The sequence below is a fragment of the Miscanthus floridulus genome, chromosome 8, assembly GCF_019320115.1.
Source record: "Miscanthus floridulus cultivar M001 chromosome 8, ASM1932011v1, whole genome shotgun sequence".
Lineage (NCBI taxonomy): Eukaryota > Viridiplantae > Streptophyta > Magnoliopsida > Poales > Poaceae > Miscanthus > Miscanthus floridulus.
Window position 1 is genome coordinate 226,558,674 of NC_089587.1, and position 14,611 is coordinate 226,573,284.

The window sequence follows — 14,611 nt, forward strand, 5'->3', positions numbered from 1 at the left end:
AAACAGGCCCGAAGTGCAGGTGCAGGGCACTTGGTGCGCTGTCTAGCGAGTTGGATGGGTTGACTCTGCCGCTGGAGGAGGAAGGGGGATGAAATCGATGGACCCACCCATGTCAGCGGCGGCTCGCTACCAACGCACGCTCCAGCAGGATATGGATATATGATGAATGCGTCGAGGGGGCATGGGGCGCCCGTTCAAGTCAACAGCAGACCCTACACCCTGGCATTGGCATTGGCAATGCCACCTTGTGCGTGCCGTGACACTGCCACTGTGACATGTTCAATTGTTCATGCAACCTTGTCCAAGGGAAAGGAAGCCTCGGACCTGCCTGCCGATAAAGGCTGATGATTGATGATCATATACAAAAGGGGGGATTCCGTTCAGTTCATTCAAGAGCGACGCCAAGCCAACCACCTCCTTCTCAATTTTTTTTTTGAGAAAAGACCTCTTTCTCATTTGTACACACGAAAAACTAGCTTCCGTCTTCGATCAGCAACAGAGGATGCATCCGCTAAAAAAAAGAAAATACGGAATTTCTAAATATATATTTAGATCCAGGAAAATAGAAAAAAACTAGAAAATTCTAAAACATTCAAATTGATATCTAAACGTGTCATTAAAACTTTTTCAACAAAAAAAAGATAATACGCAACCAACACGAATTAATAGCATGAATGTATTCAACATTAATATATGTCATATTCATGGTGGTTGTCTCTCATATTTTTACTAAAGTTTTTTTTTAAAACATGGTTATACATACTTTGAGAATTTTCTACATTTTTATAGATATTTTCCAATCCTCTTAGAGTTAAACCTATTTTTTAAGTTTGTAAAGATGTTTTGACGAGCTCTAAATATTTTATTCGGAGTTTTCGTATCCGAATCTATCTCTAGATTTTTTTTGAACTTTAGAAAACTTAGAGAGATTTTTGTGTGGTTTATTTAAAAACCTTACTATGAAATATTTACCGATTTTTTTTAGAAAAAAGAACAAAACCACATTCAGAATCACTCCAAACCAGAGTAGAGAGGTGATTTAAATATTTTTGATAGTTTAAGGATATAAAATGGCTGGTTTTGGAGTTGTAGGACAATTAGACTACGGCAATAATTCAAGGAGGTAGGACGACCTTTTTTTCTGATACTTGGCGAGGTGTCTAAAAAAAATCACAGATGAGACAGTGAACATCTACGAACCAGCCAACGAGGCGATCAAGGTCAGCGAGACAGCGACAGTGAAAAATGAACGATGATACACAGATGAAGATAAACGAACTGAAGAACATGCAAGCATGCAATCTTACAGTTCCAGATCATGACTGATGACTAATGCCCAATCCCAACACAAACAGTTGCAGGCTATCTGACCTCTCAAGTTCAACCCACAAATCCAGCTACAGTTAGTGCGAGAGTGCACATCAACTTCATCTACGAAATAAAATCAGCAACAGCATGCAGCGAGCAATCCAGGGTACAGCGATCTACATCACGAAAACCCAACTAACGCGGAGTATGCACAGCAGCACAGGCACGGGAGGAAGAGGAACGGCCATCAGGCGCCTGGGACCGTCGGTGCCGGTTTGTCTTCCACCGGGTACGGCTGGTGCCGCTGCTTGATGTGCACGCGGTGGCGCCGCTCCCTGGCGTGCGTAGATCACCCGGTGTTGAGACATTCAGTTATTCAGTCTGTCAGGCTTGTATTCAGTCTGTACTCGTCCTGCAGTTAGCTTAGCTTCTCGTTGTGGTGACTGACGTCGCCCACGATCGTGCGCACCACGCACTCCCGGCTGTAACTTATATATACTCAATGAGATGCAATACTACGGTCGTTGGCCACATTCTCATTCTCTACATGGTATCATTTGTCGCAGCTTGATCCTGCTCGCCTCCCTTCCGCAACCGTCGCTCGCCTCCAGCGACGCCGTCCTCCACTGCTGCTCTCTCCGCTGCTCATCCTCCCGGCGTCATGGACGTCAATCCTCTCTTCGAGTTCAACCAGTCTGACGCCGATTCCTCCTCCTCTGGCTCCTCCGTTTCCTACGAAGCCTCCTTCGACGCTCCTGTCCTCCCCACGCCGACGGCGGCTGTCTTGCAGACGGTCAACATCAAGACGCACGTCCCCGTCGAGCTCAACCTCGCCGAATCGAACTACACCGAATGGCGCTGCTTCTTTGACGCCTTCATCGGGAAGTTCGGCCTCGGCAGTCACCTCTCCTCTCCGCCAACCATCGACAACCGCTGTGATCCGGACTGGGTCATGAAAGATCAGTGCATCTTGAGTTGGCTCTACAACTCCATGGCCAAAGATGTCCGCGCCATTGTTCACGTTCCTAAAGCTACTGCCTACTCCATTTGGAACGCCGTCCATGCTCAGTTCACGGACAACGAGCTCCATAGGGCAGTCTACCTGGAGGCGGAGTTCCGAAACCTTGTCTAGGGCGACATGAACATCACGACCTACACCGGCAAACTCAAGCAGTTGTCCGACGCACTACGCGACGTGGGCCAGCCGGTCCGCGAAACCTCGCAGGTCCTCAACATGCTTCGCGGCCTCAGCTCCAAGTACCGGCACACCATCCCCGTGATCACCGCAAAGAACCCGCCGCACACGTTCTTGTCGGCCCGCTCCTATCTGCTGCTGGAGGAGCAGTATGACAAGGAGCAGGCAAAGTCGGCGCATCACCAAGCTCTGCTCGCCACTGCCGGCACACGTTCCACCTCTGCTGTCTCCGGCGATAGCGGTTCCAGCTCGGCCTCCAAGCCGTCGGTGCCCGCAACCGCCTCAGCTCCACGTTCTGATCGTGCGCCCAAGAAGAAAGGTCGTGGGCGTGGTCAAGTAAGCGGTTCTGGCACCACCTCTACTGCCCGTCCTCAGGCTCCAGCGTGGGTTCCTGGGCTGAACCCGTGGACCGGCATGGTGCAGGCCTGGCCCATGCCGTTCCGCGTCCCGGGCTCTGGCGTTCTAGGTCCACGCCCCGGCACCCAGCCACAGCAGGCTTACCTCGCTGGCACCGTGCCCCCGCCGCCGATGTACGCACCCCCTGGCGTCGCACCTCCACCTTCGCCGGACGTGTGGAACCATTAGGCCCTCCTCGCCTCCCTCGCGACATCCGGTGTGCCGAACACTGGACCACAAGCCTCGGAATGGTTCCTCGACACCGGCGCGACGTCGCACATGAGCTCCAACGCTGGTAATCTTTCTTCTCCTATCCACCCTTCTAAATCTCCTTCTATCACTGTTGGCAATGGCGCCACCCTACCAGTCACTCATCGCACCTCTACTGCCATTGCCACAGCACACTCTCCTCTTCAACTCAACAACATCCTTGTTTCTCCTTCTTTAGTTAAAAACCTTATTTCCGTTCGATCCCTCACTCGTGACAACAATGTTTCCGTTGAGTTTGACCCCTATGGTTTCTCTATCAAGGACCTCCCAACCCGCACGGTGATGCTCCGATGTAACAGCGACGGCGACCTGTACCCCCTGGCACCGTCATCGCCGGAAGCACTCATTGCCACCACTGCTACTGCTGATCTCTGGCACTTGCGGCTAGGTCACCCGGGGCGTCATGCTCTTCGTCAAACTCTGCATCATGTCGCCTTTAGTTGTTCTAAGTCTTCTTCACATGTGTGTTCATCTTGTCAGTTTGGTAAACATGTCAGACTACCATTTTCTTCTTCTGCATCTGTCAGTTATGTTCCCTTTCAAATTATACATGCTGATGTCTGGACGTCGCCGGTTCCTAGTTGTTCTGGTTTTAAATATTATCTTGTCTTGATTGATGATCTTACTCATTATGTCTGGACTTTTCCCCTACGTAGCAAAGCTGATGTATTTGCCTGCATATTGTCTTTCCACGCATATGTATCTACTCAATTTCAGCTTCCCATTCTCTCCTTCCAAACTGACAACGGAAAAGAATTCGATAATCAGGCATTACGTGCTCACTTTGCTACTCACGGCATAGTGTTTTGTTTGTCCTGTCCCTACACTTCATCCTAGAATGGCACTGCAGAGCGCATCATCCGCACTCTGAACGACTGCATTCGTAGTCTGCTCCTGCATGCCGGCATGCCTCCCTCTTTCTGGGCTGAAGCCTTATCCACAGCAACGCATCTTCTTAATCGGCGTCCGTGCCAAGCTACTGGTCCCTCCATGCCATTCCAGCGTTTGCTCGGCGCCCCACCTAGCTATGACCACCTCAGAGTCTTCGGCTGTCTTTGCTTTCCTAATCAGGCAGCCACCATGCCTCATAAGCTTGCTCCCCGTTCCACTGCTTGCGTGCTGCTGGGGTATCCCATTGACCACCGCGGTTATCGTTGCTTCGATCTCGATACACAAAGAGTGATCACTTCCCATCATGTTACATTCGATGAGAATTCCTTCCCTTTCCGCTCGGCTCCATGCAATGGCGTTTCTGACGGAACTGTTGTCTGTCCGACAACAGACACCGTAGTTATTCAGGAACTGGCACCGTCGTGCATTCAGGTTCCTACCCATCTTGATACGCCTGCCCTAGCCTCTGCACATATGGTTCCCACGCCATAGTCTCCCCCGCTCGTAGCACCCTCTTCAGCCCATCCCATGCCATCAGCGTCTTCTTCATCCCCAGCTGCTGCTGAGCGCCGCCTGCGCCTGCACATTCGATGATCACTCACACTCGGGCTGGCATCGTCAAACCCAACCCACGCTATGCGCTCGCCACCACCATGTCTCCACCTTCCACTAGCGCCTCCATATCCCCTCTGCCAACCTCGGTGCGCGCCGCGCTTCAAGATCCTAACTGGCATGGCGCCATGGAACAGGAGTACTGCGCTCTTCAGGCAAACCGCACATGGCGTTTGGTTGCGCGTCCACCTGGTGCCCATATCATCTCTGGCAAATGGGTATTTCATCACAAGCTCAATCCGGATGGATCCCTCGAGCGTTATAAAGCCCGATGGGTGGTCTGTGGGTTCACGCAACGTGCGGGCATTGACTTCGGCGAAACCTTCATGCCGGTCGTCAAGCCTACCACAATCCGCACAGTGCTCACCATTGCCGCCTCTCATCGCTAGTCCACACGACAGCTCAATGTGTCCAACGTGTTCCTTCACGGCAACATGCAGGAACACGTTCTCTGTCAACAACCCACAAGTTTTGTCGATCCTGAGTACCCGAACGCCGTCTGTCTCCTCGACAAGTCTCTGTACAGGCTTCGTCAGGCCCCTCGCGCATGGTTCACTCGGTTTGCTGATCATGCCATCAAGTTTGGCTTCAAGCCGACATGATCCGACGCCTCACTCTTTGTTCTACGCCGGGACCACGACATCGCATACCTCTTGCTATATGTCGACGACATCGTGCTCATAGGTTCCAGTCCAGCGCTCCTCCAAGACATCATCCAGCGCCTAAAACTGGAGTTCGCTATCAAGGATCTTGGTGATCTGCGCTTCTTTCTCGGCATCGACGTCAAGCGTATAGCCGACGGCTTCTGTTTGTCCCAGCAGCGCTACGCCGAGGACATTCTCGAGTGCGTTGGGATGACAAACTGCAAGCTAGCTACAACACCAATCGACGCTAAGGGCAAACTCTCTGCCGATGGACCAGTGATCGACGATGCCAAGACATACAGGAGTCTGGCCAGGGCGTTGCAGTACTTGACTGTTACGTGCCCTAACCTTGCCTTCGCCATGCAGCAAGCGTGTCTGCACATGCATGATCCCCGTGCACCTCACCTCACACTGCTGAAACGCCTCCTCCGCTACGTCTGCGGCACGACAACGATGGGATTATACCTACGAGGCTCGGCGGACCTCACCATCACGGCATACTCGGACGCTGACTGGGCGGGATGCCCGGACACTTGACGCTCGACTTCGGGATTTTGTGTCTACCTCGGTGATGCTCTTGTGTCATGGTCTTCGAAATGGCAACCTATAGTCTCTCGTTCGAGCGCTGAGGCGGAATACCGTGCTGTCGCGCACGCCGCGGCGGAATGCATTTGGCTCCGGCAACTCCTCGGCGAGCTCCATTGTGGCGTGACCAAGGCGACGGTCACCTACTGTGATAATGTTTCTGCGGTGTACATGTTGGCAAACCCCATTCGCCACAAGAGGACCAAGCACATCGAGTTGGACATACACTTTGTCCGCGAACGCGTTTAGATGGGCGATCTGTGTGTTCTGCATGTTCCAACAGGTGAGCAGTACGCCGATGTGATGACAAAGGGATTATCGACAGCGACCTTCGAAGCATTTCGCTCCAGTCTGTGCGTCGTCCCGATGAACGTGTGAAGACTGCACCGACTGTGGGGGGGTGTTGAGACATTCAGTTATTCAGTCTGTCAGGCTTGTATTCAGTCTATACTCATCCTACAATTAGCTTAGCTTCTCGTTGTGGTGACTGACGTCACCCACGATTGTGCGCACCACGCACTCCCGACTGTAACCTGTATATATACTCAATGAGATGCAATACTACGGTCGTTGGCCACATTCTCATTCTCTACACACAGAAGAAGATGTGCGACGGCATCATCGGTCACCGCCGATGAGACCATCACCAGGCCAGCGTACACCCACTTGTTGTAGCGCTCCAGCCTGGGGCAGTAGCCCAGGTTGATGGTCATGAAGGGTGTCGCGCATGAAGGTGTGTAGCACTCACTACTGGATTCAGGTTCTTTGTCGAGTGCCTGAGGCACTCGGCAAAGGCCAAATTGCACTCGGCAAAGTCTTTGCCGAGTGCGGCACTCGACAAAAAATACACGGCAAAAAATTGATCGGCAAAGTCCTCTTTGTCGAGTGTCTTTTATCGGGCACTCGGCAAAGAAAAGCGACCGTCACGACGCCGGCTCCGTTGACGGTCTCTTTGCCGAGTGCCAACCCTGAAGGCACTTGGCAAAGATTTTTTATTTTTTAAAAAAAAATTCTTTGTCGAGTGCCCCCTAGCCGGCGCTCGGCAAAGTTTGATTTTTTTTAAAAAAAAATTCTTTGTCAAGTGCCCTCTGGCTGGCACTCGGCAAAGTTTGAGTTTTTTTTCAAAAAAAATTCTTTGCCGAGTGCCCTCTGGCTGGCACTCGACAAAGTTTGAATTTTTTTTTTAAAAAAATTCTTTGCCGAGTGCCCTCTGTTTGGCACTCGGCAAAGTTTGATTTTTTTTTTAAATCTTTGCCGAGTGTCATGGTCATGGCACTCGGCAAAGCTGGAAAAGCAGTTTTCCGAGCACCCATTTTTCCAGCTTTGCCGAGTGCTGTGACCAACGACACTCTAACTCACAACCTAACAACTAACTCTCCTCGGATAGAACATGAAGTGGAGCTGCAGCGGTCACATGGCGTCGAAAAAGAATTGACCCCTCTAATTTTCTCCCCCTTTGGCATCAAATACCAAAAAGAGTAGAGAAAAGAAGAGAAGTCAACTCACTCCTTGTCCGAGTCAGAGTCGATACGTGCACGCCCCTGACGGTGTGTGGTGCCAGTGAAGTGTGTAGAGCACGTAGAGCGTCTCGGCTCATCCCTCCTCTGGTATCCCACAAGAGTCTCCTGCCAGTCTGCCATAGGTCTCTCCTCTGACTCATTGCCATTTCCACCATCATCATCATCTGAGCTAGTATCTGACATACTAGGAAGCTCAAACACTGGAGGTGGTGGAAGAGGTGGAAGGTGCCCTCCTCAAAGCTCTCTCTGGTCCCGCTGAGTCTCATAGGCTCTCTCAGCTGCATATGTGCACTTTCCCATGATTGCCTTCATAAAAGAACCAATCTTCTTCTTCCAACTGCTCTTCCTAGATCTGGAGCTGGAGGAATTAGGGATGTCCTCATGTGCTCTACCTCCCTCTCTGGTGACTACAGAAGGCTGGGTCTTCTCTATCTTGTAGACGGTGTGGATCTTGTCCTTAGGAAACCTGAAGCCAGTGACCCTCTCAATCATGAACATGAGATAAGGAGCATAGGGCAGCCCCCTTCTCCCATCGTCCATAGCATAGCTAAGCTCAACCCAAATGAACCTAGGGACATTGAACTTCTTTCCATCTGGAAAACGAGCAAGCACATTTCTCACATAGCCATTTATATCAGATGCTGCTCCATCCTTAGGGTTGATGGTACTCCTAATGAGATTGTTCATGACATAGTAGAAACTCTAGAGTCCACTCCTCCTGCCATTTGCCTCACTGGGATCCCTCCACATATAGCTGATTTCACTGATCTCAGCACGGCGCTCATTATGAATGCAGGAGTAAGTCCTCTGCACCTGTCCAAAACCAAGGATCTGACTGAATGTAACAAAATCAATGCGATAGTGGCGACCATCAGTCATCTAGTGCATCTCATCTGTGTCCCTATTCCAGAAATAGGTGGCATGGAACTGAGCTATGATCTCCACATTCCAATCATACCTGAAGGACATAAGGTCAGAGAGCTCAAATCTGTCACATGTCCTAATAGCAGTGTTGAACTCAGGCTCTTCCTTGTCTTGCATCTCATTGAAATCAATATATTGCATCTTGCAAATCTTGCCCTTCCTGCTAGCTAAGATGGCAGTGGCATAGTAGTTGGAATGGAATACATTCCAGAATCTGTAGTCAACTCCCATGACCTTGCCTGTTGCATAAGGATTCATTTCTCTAGCCTCCTCTGTTCCCTTCTAGCTCTTGGAATAATCCACCATAGGATGTGCAACTGTGTCATGTGGGGCTCTGAAGGTGAACTCATCATTGTTGTCCCTCATGTAGCTGTCATCAAACTCTGTTAGGTGCAAAGGGCTGCCATGACAGCCACCAGGAGGAATGGTGTGCCCTATCTGCTGAAGCCTCTCCTCATTCTCAACATATTGCTAATGAGCTTCTCTATCAAATGCATGAGGTGCTGCTGCACTGCTGCTAGTGCCCCTCCCCCTGCCTCATCTAGACTGCTACTTGGTCAACATCTTTCTCTTTCCTCTTCCATCATCTCCGTGCTCCATCTATGCAAAGGATAGCACTAGATGAGAAACTATGAAAATGAAGTATTAAAAATAGCTACAGGTTAGTCTTAACAAGAAAACAAATTTGGATAGTGATATTGACAGCTTGCTGGTCAAAAGGCCAGTCAGGATGGCACTGCCGCCTTATGAGGGTGGCACTGCCACACTTAGGTGTTGTTCAACGTCACTACCCACTTCCTCATTCTTGCTAAATCTCACTTCCAACTATCTCTTTGCTTCGTCACAATCTCAGAATCATAGTACATAAAGAAACATGGTGACCTAGCTATGGATTTGAAAGAAATTTGCATAAAGAAATAGGTTTAATGTGTTGGTGACTGAATCCAATCCATTTATGGCTTCTTCAATTGAATGGAGCTACAGGAGAGGTATCTGTAGTTGCTGAGGGCGGCATTGCCGCACCCAAGCCACGGCACTACCGTGGGGCCATCCTCCACTCCATCGAAGGAACTTCCAAATCGATTCAAATCAATCATCAACACTACTTCCTACTCCTTCATACTATCCCTAGAAACTGAAATCCATTGCTAGAACATCACCATTGCATAGATCGAGCGAGGTTAGGGTTATACCTTCTCAAACCATAGAGTGAGGAGGGAAGAAGAGAAGGGGCTTGGCCAGGAGCCCTTGGTTGCAACCAGCGATGAGCAAGGACCGACCGAAGCAGGCGCAGCAGTGCCGGTAGTGGCAGCCGCGTGATAGACAACGACACGCGCACGTGCAAGCGTGAAGAGGAGGAGCGCATGCGTGCGACGGCATCGGGGAGAGAATGAGGGAGAGAGAGAGTACTACAGGCCAGAGGGATAAGTGGAGAAATAAAATGGGCCTCATAGAACTTGGACGTTGTGGGCCGAATTCTAGTTGGAATTCAAAGGACAGCACTGTCGCCCTGCCCAAAACAGCAGGAATTAACTACAAACTATGTGACTCTCTCTATCTTAGATATGGACACATATTCTCTATATATCATGACCAGAAACAAATAATCAATATAAACCATGGTCATGCTACATAGATCAAGTTTCATAAATCATTTTGAAGCCCAATATTGAAATTTCGCAAATTTTGCCTAGGTCGCTAGTTGATCAAACATTGGCATGCTAAATTTCAAACCACGTTATGAGAATCAAGTATATTTAGCTCACTACGCAAAGCACAAAATCTTGACTCATCGAGGGGCTTACTGAAGATATCAGCTAGTTGTTTTTTGGTGCTCACATGGCGAATTTTGATATCTCTTTTGGCTTCATGGTCTCTCAAGAAGTGATATCAGATGTCTATATGCTTAGTTCTTAAGTGGCTTACGGGATTGTTTGTAAGCTTTATGGCACTTTCATTGTCACACAATAATGGGATTTTGGTAAAGCGACATTCGAAATCACAAAGGGTTTGCCTCATCCAAAGTAGTTGAGCACAATATGCACCGGCTGCAACATACTCGGCCTCGGCGGTGGAAATAGCTACAAAATTTTGCTTCTTAGAACTCCAAGACACTAGGGACTGCCCAAGGAATTGACATGTCCCCAAAGTGCTTTTTTGATCCACTTCGCAACCGGCGTAATTGAAATTTGAATACCCAAGTAGACCGAACTTGGAGCCCTTGGGATACCACAAACCAAGGTTAGGAGTGTGTACTAAATATCTCAAGATTCTCTTAACAGCCACAAGATGACACTCTTTCAGGTTAGCTTAAAATCTAGCACACATGCACACACTAAGCATAATATCGGACCTAGATGGACACATAGAAAGTAGAGAGCCGATCATGGAGCGATATACCTTTTGATCGATGGCTTTCCCTTTCTCATTGAGATCAAGATGTCCATTAGTTGGCATGGGAGTTTTGATGGGCTTTGCTTTCGCCATGTCAAACTTCTTTAGCATATCATTGGTGTACTTCATTTGGCTAATAAAAGTCCCATCCTTCACTTGCTTGATTTGAAATCCAAGAAAGAACTTTAATTCATCCATCATAGACATCTCGAATCTCTTTGTCATGATCATACTAAATTCCTCACAAAACTCATGGTTAGTACTACCAAATATTATGTCATCGACATATATTTGGCACACAAATTTATCTTTATTGACTTTGTGAGTGAAAAGGGTAGGATCGACTTTGCCTATTTCAAAGCCTTGTTTGAGCAAGAATTCCTTAAGACATTCATACCATACTCTTGGTGCTTGCTTAAGCCCATAGAGCGCCTTTTGGAGTTTGTAGATGTGGTTGGGGAACTTGGGATCTTCAAAACCAGGTGGCTGCTCAACATAGACTAACTCTTGTATTGGGCCATTGAGGAATGTACTCTTGACATCCATTTGGTACAGCTTGAAGTCATGATGGGCAACAAAGGCTAAAAGCATTTGGATTGCTTCAAGCCTTGCCACTGGTGCATAAGTTTCTTCAAAGTCCAAGCCCTCTACTTGAGTGAAACCTTGAGCTACCAATCCTACCTTGTTCCTTATCACCACGCCATTTTCATCTTGCTTGTTACGGAAGACCCACTTAGTACCAATGACATTGGTATTTGGTCTTTTCACTAAGGTCCACACTTGGTTCCTCTCGAAGTTGTTGAGTTCCTCTTGCATTGCCATCACCCAATCCTCATCTTCGAGAGCCTTTTCAATCTTGATTGGTTTCACAGGAGAAACAAAAGAGTAATATTGACAAAAATTTGCTAAATGAGAACGTGTCAATACCCCCTTTTGAACACTCCTAAGGATATTGTCAGCAGGGTGATCTCGTTCAATAGTTTGTCGTAGTCTTAGATGCTCAACACCTTTCTGTTCATCTTCTGGACCTTCAACTTCTTCTTGTTCAAATATGGGCTCTTGGTTCAGCCTTGGCAGTGGAGTAGAATCAGCTGCTGCTGAGGTAGGAGGGGCGGCACTGCCGCCCTTATGTGCGGCACTGCCGCCCTGCTGGTCAGCAGCATGGGTGTGCTGCACATCTGCATTGAGTATGTCAATGAAAATTGGTGCAGCAATAGCCCGAGGATCCTCTTCTTCAGTGGCTTGATCTTCTTATGGCCTAATGTCGCCAATAGCCAATTGCTTGATTGCCTCATAAGGTGGATCCTATTTTCCTACAACACTTGAGTTAACTTGTTCTACTTGAGAGTCATTAGATTCATCAAATTGCACATCTATTGCTACTTCAACTCTACCGGAGATTTTGTTGAAGACACGATAGGTATGCTCGTTTGATCCATAACCAAGAAGGATGCTTCATCAACTTTAGGTGCAAATTTAGAGGTTTTGGATCTTTTGTTGAGTATGAAACACTTGCACCCAAACACTCTAAAGTATGTCACCTTAGGTTTATTACCGATTAGAAGCTCATATGAAGTCTTCTTGAGTTTCTTGTGTAAGTAGAAGTGATTGATGGCATGACAAGCGGTGTTAATGGTGTCACACCAAAAAAGTTCCAATGTCTTGTACTAATCAAGCATTGTTCTTGTCATGTCAATGAGTGTCCAATTCTTCCTCTCTAGTACACCATTTTATTGAGGGGTGTATGGAGTTGAAAACTCATGCTTGATGCCCTCTTCATCAAGAAATTCTTCAACTTGGGTGTTTTTGAATTCGGTCCCATTATCACTTCTCACTTTCTTGATGGGGAGACCAAACTTCTTTTGTGCCTTTCTAATGAAGATCTTCACCTTCTCTTGTACCTAGCACTTCTCATCGATAAAGAATACCCAAGTGAAGCGGGAATAATCATCAACAATTACTAATCCATATTTGTTACCCCCGAAGCTAAGGTAGGCAATCGGTCCAAAAAGATCCATATGAATCAACTCCAAAGGTTGAGTAGTGGTCATGATGCTCTTTGGTGGGTGAGGTACACCTACTTGCTTTTCGGCTTGGCAAGCACTACAAATCCTGTCTTTCTCAAATTAAACATTGGTTAGTCCAAGAATGTGGTTATCTTTTTGAAGTTTGGCCAAGTTCCTCATCCAACATGAGCTAGACGGTGGTGCCACAGCCAGCCTATGCTAGATTTTGCCACTAAACAAGTCTCAAAATTAGCCTTACTTTTGTTGAAATCAACTAGATAAAGCTTGTTCTTTAATCGACCCGTAAAGACAATAGATGAATCCTCCCTTCTAAAGACTTCCACACCCTTATTCGTAAAGAGACAATTATAACCCATCTCACACAATTGTGAAATAGACAACAAATTGTAACTCAACGAATCAACATGTAATACATTTGTAATTGAATGTTCAAGGGTTATAGCAACCTTACCGAGACCAATCACATCACCCCTAGAATTGTCTCCAAAGACAATATTCTCATTTGAGTCCATCTTAGGAGTGTATGATGAAAACATACTCCTTTCTCCGATCTATGGTTTGTACAGCCGCTGTCAAGCACCCAACTTGACCCACCAGAGGAGTATGCCTGCGAAACAAGTTTAGTTCCTTGAATTAGGTCCTCAGATATCCTTGGGGCCTTGCATGTTAGTCACTAGAATCTTAGAAACCCAAATAGAAGTGTTAAGATAAACATTTGTATCTTTGCCAACATATTTGGCAATCACTTCTCCCTTGCTGTTGTTTTTCAGCACAAAGCAAGAACTCAAGCTTTGTCGAGGTGCATGGGCCTTCGGTTGATAAGCATACTTGTTTGGATTGCCCCAAATTGATTTCTTTGGTTTCTGGGACTCTTGCTTTGGTTGGAACACTTTTTTTCTTGGGCTTAAACTGACCAGGGGCAGAGTTGGTGGCCTTCCCTTTTCTGTGGGGGGCGGCACTGCCGCCCTTCACAGCAGCACTGCCGCCCTGGGGCATTGCTGCTCAGGGCTGCTGCACTGCCGCCATCTATGCAGGCTGATCTGTACCAACTTTGCCCTTGCTCATAAACTGAACACACTCATAGCCATTAATAATCTTTCTTCTATTTGTCTTGGCTCCTTTTGTGTGCTCAAGCCCATCCTTGATGTGAGGATGTCTCCTATTCTTGTATTGTGGCTTCTTTGGTTGATCCACTTTGCTAGTTACTTGTTTCTTGCCTTCCATGCACCTTTTACCTATCACATCATTTAGCCGTGCAATCTTCTTTCTCGTTGCCTCCATATTAGCAAGGTTAGTGGAATAAACATTCAAATCAAGATTATAGCATTTTCCAGAACCTTGGCTAGTGGAGGGAGTAGAGGTGTCCTTTGCATTAGAGGGTTGTGGGGTGCTCTCCCAAAGAAGACTATATTGCAGGTCAAGTTCTTTGTGCTTTTTATCTAAGACACAATACTTTTTATTGAGTGCAATATTTGCCTTCTTAGTGAGAACATGGTCTTCTTACTCTTTTGGCCAAAACCTTGCGCAAGGAGGCCACCTCACTTCTCTCTAATGCAAGAGCTTCCTTGCTAGCAATATACATCTTTTCTTGTGCAATGAGATCATCATCTCTAGTTGCTAGCTCGGCTTGGACATTCTCTAAATCCTCCATTAGCTTAGAGATAAAGAGTTTGGTCTTAGGATCTAAATTTTTAGTTATATTATCAATCTCTTCATCACTAGATTCATCATCACTAGAGCTATCACTAAGATCACTACTAGAGATGTCACTAGGAGGTGGTGGAGATTTGTTTTTTGAGTTTACCTTCTCACCCTTTGCCATAAGACAAATGCGAGGGGAGTGGT

The 14,611-nt window shown here is 47.4% G+C and overlaps 2 protein-coding genes across 2 annotated transcripts; both read left to right on the forward strand.

Moving 5' to 3' along the window:
- The first annotated feature begins 2,446 nt into the window (after positions 1-2,446).
- Positions 2,447-3,088, forward strand: LOC136470748 (uncharacterized). Its single transcript, XM_066468487.1, has one exon. The coding sequence runs from the start codon at positions 2,447-2,449 to the stop codon at positions 3,086-3,088; it is 642 nt and encodes a 213-aa protein (XP_066324584.1).
- A 1,750-nt stretch (positions 3,089-4,838) lies between these two features.
- On the forward strand, positions 4,839-5,853 carry LOC136470749 (uncharacterized mitochondrial protein AtMg00810-like). Its single transcript, XM_066468488.1, has 2 exons — positions 4,839-4,890; positions 5,357-5,853. Exons 1-2 carry the CDS (start codon positions 4,839-4,841, stop codon positions 5,851-5,853), a joined length of 549 nt encoding a protein of 182 aa, XP_066324585.1.
- The last annotated feature ends 8,758 nt before the right edge of the window (positions 5,854-14,611 follow it).

Excerpts from the sequence above, each read along its gene's own strand:
- LOC136470748 (XM_066468487.1), top strand. The coding sequence starts at position 2,447 with ATGAACATCACGACCTACACCGGCAAACTCAAGCAGTTGTCCGACGCA.
- LOC136470749 (XM_066468488.1), top strand. The coding sequence starts at position 4,839 with ATGGCGTTTGGTTGCGCGTCCACCTGGTGCCCATATCATCTCTGGCAA. Across the intron at positions 4,891-5,356 it reads ATATCATCTCTGGCAAATGG|GTTCCAGTCCAGCGCTCCTC; the intron begins GTATTTCATCAC and ends TCGTGCTCATAG.